Genomic DNA, 10,000 nt, shown 5'->3' on the forward strand with positions numbered 1-10,000 from the left:
TAGCTGATTATCACACAGACATATATAAATATTAGCTACCACTAAACTTAAAGTTTGAAATTCAAGACACTTGGCATTAAATATCAAATAAATATTTCAAACTAATTGCACCAATTGAGAACATTTTCATATCTTCCAAAGTACCCACGAGTTTTTAATGTTAATCTAAATAAGCATAGATCCATTAGGCTACTGTCGCTTCCACGAGTACAAAAACACATTACTAAACTAAGAGAATATACCTGAAATTGCAGTGTCATGGGAACCATGAACCTCTTTACAAGATTATCAAAGCACAAAAGAAATTATTAAATAAAAATTATGAAAAACACATTACTATGAAAAAAAAAAAATGCAGTTTTCAATTACATCAAATAAGTTCTTGCATTTTGATACAGCAGCTACTTAACCTTGACAGCAATTGTTATTCTGAGCTAGTCATATACTTTGCTGTTAGATTCTATATGACCTTTTACTAAGTGTACAAACTTCATCATCACATTAAAACATATTCTGGTGAGCAAAGAACATCCAAAAACAATATTTTCCAATTGTTTTTCTTCTCTTATTCAAGAGAATATATAATTATAAGTCCCCACAAAAAAATTCACAAATGAAATTTAATGACATTTACATTCATTTTAAAACATTCACTACTATTCATTTTCTTACAACTGCTAAACACTTCATAATAGCATTACAGTTTAAGTACCACATAATGGGAGACCCAAAAACAAAACAAAAAAGAAAAAAAAAATGGAAAGAAAATTATAATAAAACAAAATAAAATAAATCACCCTTGATATAAACAAAACCACTTTGTGCACGAGATTCTAAATTACGATTATCGTTAAGTTATTGATGCAGCTAATGACATATTACTATAGCAATTAATAAAATCAAAATTATATTATCAAATAAAAAAAGAATCACAGCAGTCAGTGAGATCATCAAAGTCTATTTTCTAAAGCAAGAGAATAAAAGTAGAGCAGTGACAATGACTTTTATAGTTAAGATACTCTATAAATTATGACACTAACATGAAAAAAATATATAGATCTGCTATTTTTTCCCTCCCTCTTGAAATCTCATTAATCTGCAGAGAATAAGTACCATTATCCAAGCCCTAGAAATTAATTACTTAAATTCACCTTCTGGAGACACCTCCAATGTCCTTATATAGTAGTCACATAATAAAGGAAAAACCTGTACTATTTACTGACTGTTAGATCATTCATAATGTCAGATCTTGTAATATAACAACAATCAATACCGTAATGTCAGATAAACACAGTTATAACATTAACTAAACTACACTCAATACTGTTAATAATCCCTGTTAAAATCATCTGGAATGTGATCAGTAAACACAAAATAACTACTCTACATCTGAACTTGCAAGATTAAATATTTATTGGCAGAAATGAACATAGGATTTTTACCATCATGCCCTTTGTATCCACGATTGTTTTTCTAATCAATTAAATATCATGCAATCCATGATACACGCAACTGATGCTGTCAACTATTCCTTTACTCTTGCTGTGGTTGTTTTGGTGTTCCGGCGTTGCTGTATCAATACTGCCTTATTGTTGGTGTTTTCATGCTCTATTTCTGATTTTGTTCTACTAATGTGTATTGTTCACTTAAATATGATCTTAGTGTTATTTATTTTGTTATTTTGTTCTTATTGCATTAAAAGTTATAGTCAAGCCACATGAATCTGAATGTTAATTTATCATGCCTTGGCCATCTGAGAAGTCAACACACTGTCCAAAATTGTGAGACATATAGCAAACAGTTGCATAATCTTTAAATACAGCATTAAAAATAAAACACTGCAAATACATAATGTACAAAAAAAACACTGATACTTCGTAATTACCTTAGAATGATTCAGCTGGAGGTAGGACTATTGTGGGTAAAGGTCATTTACTAATAATAAGCTGCAGCATTTATTGTATAAAACTCAAAGTCAGCCATGGCTTTATCAGGGATTTGCCACTGATTCCATTAAATTTGGGCATTCTAATAATGCATACAACTGTTTACTATGCATTTTACTGTTGACTGCTACCAGGTTACCAGGGTACAATAATTGATCCTTCCAGCTAGACTGCCACAAATAAAGCAAGGATAGTATTAGTTCTCGTTGTAATGCAAACAGCAAGTTGATCAGCATCACACACAAACAATACCTTAATATATCTGGACAAATTACAGAAATGAAAAGTATCTTAAAATTATAATAAATAACAGATAAATCAGACAATGCAAATCTTTCCAGTGACAAAGTATCTGAAAATAAAGTAGTGGACAACGATACCTACAGCTATAGTTAAATAGGTAAAGAATTACATGTCCTGGCACTAAAAATGTACAAGTAAGTTAAACCTTATCCACATGATCAGACTTGCCCAGAAAGCAGCACCTTCGCTGGGCAAATTGTCGAACATGCCTAATTGCTGTCCATATAGCCAAGTCCATGAGTAGCCAGACACATAGCCAGTATGACCAGTAGATGCTTGAGTGCAGTACATCCATTGCTGGCAATTGTGCTCAACTCAGGCATGGGCATTCCACTGGTTTGCTAATCAAAGTTGCCCACTGAAGAGCTTTACCTCTCATGCCCATAAGAAATATTTAATCATGTGGATGCAGCATAATATCTTCACCAAGAACAATTCACAGATCATTGCACTGCAGGGATTGAGCATGTGGAAAGGAATATTGATTGTAACTCTTGATATGTACTGTATATATTTGATAACCAGGTATGATAGACAAAAGATAAACCTAATCATTCAAAATCATGATGCAACTTATTTATATCACAAAAATTTCAAACTCATTTTATCATCTATTTCAAAATTCTACTAAATAAATAAATTTACAATAGCATCAATTTCCCAGAAAACTCATCTTGTCAACAATCTGTCAATAAGTTTTGGAGAAGTGAAATAACAAAACTGCATACCTTATGTACTGATATCTACATTACATACTTTTTTATTGTCATTTGCAATTCTATTGACGATTTAGAACTGTGTAAAATACAGCACAATGCAAAACCTTTTAATAAAAATTTACATCTATTCATCATAGCATTTGCTCTTTAATTATGCTACAGATCAGTTTGAACTGAGACAAAGAACACACATAATGGATGTAATATATCCAATAAAGATATTGAAAGAAAATAATTGTAAAACCATTGCATACAACATAGTAAAGGATATCTATAGGTAATATATCTAGGACTTTTGGGTTCCACTCTAATTTACCATATGATTCTCCTCCTATAATCAATTACATTTCATTCTTCAAAAAAAAAAAAATTGTAACAAGCAGTAAGATGAAGTAGAGGAAAAGTTTTCTATATCTAAAATCTACTGGACTCTATTACTCTGTTATACTGTAATATGCTAAAAACTATAGTTTTTATAATCCTTCTATAAGGACTAGCATTCTATAAAGCCTAAATGTTATTCCATCAGAGTTATGAACTGCCAATATCATATAATCAGCCCTTAATAAAATCAAACCAGTGTAATGTTCAGTTGATTCTTTTCTGTCTATAAAATTGTTATATATGACTGATTTTCACTAAACCTTCAATATATTAGATAGAAAGGATAATACAACAAAATCAATCTTCATGTATCAATCAGTAAGAAAAGAGTTTAATTTCAGTTGCTCTTTTTCATTTTGTTTCACCTGTTATCTCAAGATGTAACAGTCAAACCAAATATAATTTACAAAAATCACTGATGTGAACAGCCAAGTGTGTTAACCTAGAAGCACTGATCTTAGAATAAAACAAACAAATTCCCTGTCTACTTCTTACTCTAATGGATGGAAAATATATTCTGGAAAAACATTCATTTTTCATTTATTTTCTGGAAGACCGTTTCCTTCTCCATTCCATCTCTAGGTCATCAAAGAACTATTCTGCTTTCATAGATTCTTTGGACAGACCAAGCTGGATTGAAAGGCATAATTATCTGAAGGCTAGACAGGAAAATTAATAAATTCTGTGCACTTTTATTTTTCACATATCTGGAGAAAAGTAATGCATGCAAGCTAGTCATAATATAGTTCAAGGTTGCATTGCTTTTTAAGTGTTCAGTAAACTAGAGATGAATAAGTAGAATAGCCTGCTCATGTGCTCAAATCTATATCTTTAACTCTTTCTATACTATGTATTATTGACCTTGTGTGTTGTCTTTGGAAGGAAAGAATTAAATCTAAAATTTGTGCAATGCATAATTAATGAAGTAGTTGAATTTAAAAATCTAATGACCATTTCTTCTAAGAATTTAATATTATAGCATTTCTAATTCTACAGTTGCTGCAAACCTAATCTGCATTTTACTGTTGCTTTTTACTGCTACTACTCTACTTATCATTAGTAAAATTCCTATTTCAATACTGAGTGAAGAGAGGCACAGCAAGCATAACTACAGAAAGAGGGACACTAGAAACATCTTGATAAATGTTTATACTGAGAGTGATATGACAATATTTAAAGCAATTATTCCATTTGAATGAATGGTTGGAACCATTCATTTGAAACAATTTTCCATTTAGCATGTAATCAAGTGAAGCTATGTTTTATACCATTATCAGGAACATCTTCATAAATATTTGAAGTCAATATTCTATAAAAGAAAACCATGTTTAATACCTTTAACTTTCAATCTAAAAGAAAAAGACTTCATTTCACAGTATGGACCCAATTAGTCAATTACCCAGGGGAACCAAGGCTTCCAAATGGTAACTTACTGTTCCACCATCATAATGAAAGTGAGGTACTCGTTACTTAGAGGATCAAACCAGTAAATATAGGGTTCAATATTCAAAGGTTTTCTTTCATTGAAAGAAATATATTTTCAATATAGAATCTACCTATATTAATCACACACCTTGCTTAATTCATTAAACATTGTGCACTCCATGAATAAAAAAAAAGAGATAAAAGCTGACAGTGGCTACTGATTTCTTTTCTTACATATAAGTAGTACAAAACTATCTTAACACAAAAAAGACCCTGAAAAAAAGGAAAAAAAAATCTAGTATAATAATAAATAAGCTTGTGAGAAATGTCCTCCTGCCTTTAAAGGCTCTCCCAATTCCGGAGTTCATCCAGCACTCTCTCCAAGTGGGGGTTGCCCCCTAGCCTGACAATCTCCTCTCGTGCTTCAGCCTCCAGTTTTTTCATGGTTTCTTTGGTGTGCTCGAGGGAACCAAACTTCTCTAGAAGGGACACGCAATATCGTTTCACCTCCAGGTCTTTGGGTCTCTGGCGGATGATGTCTGAGGTTTATGGTCAAGGTTGGACAGCATGCAAATGAGAATGATTCTTATAATCAAGTTTCATTATCTTACATCCTACCTTTTTTTTGCCTGCAAAAACATACATTCCAGTATTTACCAATCAATAATGAACATTCATAAACATCAAGCTCACACAAATAATGGAATGTACAAATGCAATCTAAAACACACAAGCAAACCCACCCTTCACCCTACATACACAAATATATTTTCATGTATAAAGCATAAATGCTAGGAAATATACAAATTCATATACACACTCACACATGCAACTACATAAGCAGTCAAAATCATTTGTACACTTGCCCATACATTGTCATCAACACAGTTCAATAACATTTTGAAGATCAAACATCAAATACAAACATTCAAAACTTCAGCTGAACCTCATGTAATATTTTCTAAAAGTCACATCTGCCAGCCTAAGAAACTTGCTTCCCTCCAGAGAAAAGTAAAGTATAAAAAAGCAATTACATTCATATCACCCATACAAGTATTTGTGAGCTTTGATGTACCGTGACAAAATTTATATACAGTAAAATAACATCAAACGAAAAATTATTATGGCTGCAGACCAAGAGAGTTTAGAACAGTTTAGTGCTTCCACAAAAGGACCTAACCTAGAAATTGGCATGTTTTATATTCCATTTCATTAACAACTATGCTAACATTACCCTACAATCCGGATGATATTACCATAATGTCATATGGAAACTCAGCATGAGTTAGCTATCACCAGAATTTCAGCACAAGGCTAGAGTGATGGGAATGACTTAACATGAATGAACAAAGCTCATGGGGACTGATTAGACTCACTGTGCAAATAGGAAGAGGCCAAGACTAGAAGAGCACCAGCTCCAGGGAGGACGCTGTTTCTAATGTCAGAATCCTATTTTTGCCTGCTTTTACCGGCAGAACAGGTTGTATCACAGAGAATTGAATATTATGAAAAAATTTAACAAATGACACAAATAACAAAATGTTACTACACTGAGTTATGGACAACTTAGAGATACGCTATGGAGTCTGTGCAAGGAAAAGAGTATCACCATCATCATCTGAATGAAGATGGTAATAAAATTAAGATATATATTCAGTGTTGAATATGTATCTAATAAATTCAGCACTGAAGTTGGGTATAATCTCCACTGTGTGACCAGGCCTTACCAAAGTCAAGGAAATTCTATAAAAAATTCATCCACCACTTGCTATTTCCACAAAGCAGACATAATAATCATGGTAATATTTCTGCAGCATGTGTCTCATGAAATCTCTCATCATAAGATAAAGAGGGGGTGGGGGTTAATGTGATGAATTTTGGGTAAATACCATTAAATGAGCTTCAGCTGTCTTCTGAGTATTACTTGTGCCATAGAATAATACAAAAAACATAATGGTATTTAAAGTAAGTCAAGTAAAAATATTTCTAAACTTCAAACCTCTTCGCATAAAAAGGATACTAATAACTTGCTGGTCATCAGGGTGGGTTTTAATGGCATGGATGACTGGAAAACTGAATTTGCCTTCTGTCAAATCCTCACAGTAACTCTTACTGTCACTGTACTGCAAAAAGACAAACAACGGTTATCACAGATACTCATATCTCAAAATCAATGGTCTGTAAAAGCAATTACTTTGTGTTTTCGTTTATAAGCAGCATTTGTGTGTATGTCATCTATAAAATAATAGAGGCTTTTTACTTAGAGCAATTAAACTTGAAGTTGTGTTTTATCTCCAGAGATTGTGAAATTTGCAACATGTATTATACAGTTCTCCTATTAGTATTCAGCCTATATGGGCCCCTGCTTCATTTATTCTCCTGCTTTATTTTGTAATCTTTAGTTCCATATAATCATTTATATCTATAATTAATAAATATAACGGCATCAAATCATTCAATGACTAAACCAATAAATGTAACAACAATAAAGATTTGTCTAAAAACAGGCATGATGTAGGGTAAAAAGTAATAGTGTAACTCTTGAAATATTACTAAGCCTCTATAAACAAGTCAATAATATACTGTTTATGTATATGTATACATATACATATATTTATATATATAAATACATACATATATATAAATATATACATATATATATATATATTATATATATATATATATATATATATATATATATATATATATATATATATATATATATATATATATATATATATATATGTGTGTGTGTGTGTGTGTGTGTGTCTGTGCGTGTGTATATATATATACATATCTTAGTATTTCTTTCTCATTTAATATCTGAAACAGACATCAGTCATTACACATATCAATGTACTACTGGCATATATATTTGATCAACTTAAAAATCTAGACACGTTTTAAAATGTTTGAAAATATTTTTACTTCTTAAGTGTGTCATGTAATGTCAGTTTCAAAGGAATTACAGCAGGCATTTCTACTTGAAATAATATATAAATTTAAATCATTCATGCTGAGTATTCTATGTCTGTTAAACAACTGTTGGTTTGTTTGACTCTTGCTGTCTTTGATGAGGTAGAGCCCTTCTAATTCTCAAACAAGATTAAAGTCTACTTTTAGCTTGTTTTCTGGATGATCATATATAGCTTTTAATTTTGCACCTATGGGCAAAATTAGAAGCACATCCCTCAATATGGCATGGGTAATGGCCATTGGTTAATTAATGGTCATTAATGGTTAATGGTCAAAACAAATGCTAGACATCAAAGGTCATATAGCACTATGTGGCAAAAGGATAAAAATTAGCTAATGATTAGGACAAAATGTTTAGATGTCAAGGGTTGTAGAGCACTATAGGATAGAATGGTAATGTATAGGGTGAAGAGTTGGAGCAAATGGGGTAAGGCAGTAAAAGAGGAAAGGGGGTTAAAGGCAAAGGATGATTAGATCAAATGGAGAGTTTTTATGCATCTAAGAAAGGAAGAGAAATATTACATGTGGAGCAATACAAAGAGCCATTATGAAACAAACAATGGATAATAAGGGTAGAAATGGGTGTCAGAATGTAGGAGGAGAAGAGCCTGGAGAATGAGACAAGAGAACATGAGAAGGTTTGTAGAGGTGGAACTAGTAGCAGGACAAGGACAGGAAGAAGAGGGAGTGGTGTGGAGTGAGACAGTATTATGAGGAGGAAGTCAATAAGGATGAACAATAGTAATAAGAGAAGAAAGGGTAGAAAATGAAGAAGACTGTACAAGAGCTGGAGATGTAGTGGAGGTTCTTGTGAGAAAGTAAAGGATGTATTCTGAAGGTTGAGTAATGGTCAGGGTGGATAATACAGAATGGATCAAGTTTACAGCAAGCACTGATGAAGGGGTAAAAGCAAAGCAGGTTGGAGCCAATGACAGTAAAGGCAGGGGTCTGGAAACCAGGGAAGTTAATTCCAGATAAGTTAGATCATGGAGAAGCATGTTTAATTACAATTACCCTAATAAGAATACAAGATCTTCTTTAGCCATGGTAAGCCTGAAATGTGTGGGGTAGAGGAATGGTCTACTCTTCAGGATCCTCATAAGGAGTAAGGGCTAGACAATCAACCCAGGGAATACCGCACTAATGGCTCCCCGAGGCCATTCAGGACCGACCTAAAGGCAGCCTTTCATCCTCTCAGTACAGCTCTTACACTTTAGGACAGAGGGGGTTGAAGAAGAGAAGGGAAGGGAAAGGGGGAGATGAAAGGCCCATAACAAATAGGTTGAGCCAAGGGCTGAGGCCCAAGGTAAGGGCGATACCCAACATTAGGCCTTAGTCCCCGTCTCCCATGATAACAAGAATGGGATTGGGGGGGCACAGGGTTATGTTTTACATTCTTATTAAACACACATTCCCCTGTTAGAGAAGGCAAATAAAACATTTTAGACAGAACTTTTAACCAATAATTCATATAACTTTACATTGTATGTAAGAATTAATAGTTTTAATATCCTTACCTCTTTCATGCAAAGATTTGCATAGTCATCACGAATCTGAAAGTACAGTCCCAAAATTCCTGTGATTCTTGAAAAGTCATCTTGGACTTGACTGAAAAGTTGCATTAATCGAATAGCTAAGCCAAATAATCCACCCGTTTCTGAAAAAAAAAAAAAAAATCTTATTCCTGTCATACTCAAGGTAGAAACCATATTATTTTATAATACATACACACATATATAAAGCAAATGAATTCCTAAAATAAGTAACAGGAATATATTACATATATATAATGCAAATGAAACCCTAAAATAAACAAGAACCAAGGATAAAATTTCTTTGACACACTCTCTCTGGGGTGATATCGTCATTGCTATACCCTCTTTTATACTTGAATGACATATCTGTCATGCATAGTTGAGCCTACTCAAGTTGTGTTTGCTAAACAGTTTTCTTGTTTGGCCCTTCAATAATAGCCCGTTTTTCAGCTACATTATCCAAAGTCAACTAAAGGCTTATAGAGAAGGATAACTTTATGTTTCCGTGCTTTTACTTTTCCCTTCGAGTAGATGACTATCTGCACTCAAGCCCATGGTTTGACATGGTACCAGGAGCTCCCATCATGAGTGAGTTTTATAAACAGCACAGGCCACATATGTTTACAGTTATAGTATATTAGTTTGAGCAATATTTCTAATGAAAATAGGGCAAAACAAATTCTAAAATTACACTTTTTATTTAATCAAGGTA

The 10,000-nt window shown here is 32.8% G+C and overlaps 1 protein-coding gene across 4 annotated transcripts in view; it reads right to left on the minus strand.

Annotated features, from left to right (window-relative positions):
- The window catches only part of LOC113830096 (terpene synthase), a 19,737-nt gene that overhangs the window by 35 nt on the left and 9,702 nt on the right, over positions 1 to 10,000 (minus strand). For all 4 annotated transcript variants that reach the window (XM_070136560.1, XM_070136561.1, XM_070136563.1 and 1 more), the window contains exons 6-8: positions 9,271 to 9,410; positions 6,798 to 6,900; positions 1 to 5,316 (exon numbers count right to left, since the gene is read on the minus strand). The exon at positions 1 to 5,316 is cut by the window's left edge and continues 35 nt beyond it. In XM_070136560.1, coding sequence (XP_069992661.1) covers positions 5,117 to 5,316; positions 6,798 to 6,900; positions 9,271 to 9,410 — 443 coding nt within the window. In that variant the 3' untranslated portion in view covers positions 1 to 5,116. The remainder of the gene's footprint in view (positions 5,317 to 6,797; positions 6,901 to 9,270; positions 9,411 to 10,000) is intronic.

The sequence above is a fragment of the Penaeus vannamei genome, chromosome 22 (genome assembly GCF_042767895.1).
Source record: "Penaeus vannamei isolate JL-2024 chromosome 22, ASM4276789v1, whole genome shotgun sequence".
In the NCBI taxonomy this organism is placed as follows: domain Eukaryota; kingdom Metazoa; phylum Arthropoda; class Malacostraca; order Decapoda; family Penaeidae; genus Penaeus; species Penaeus vannamei.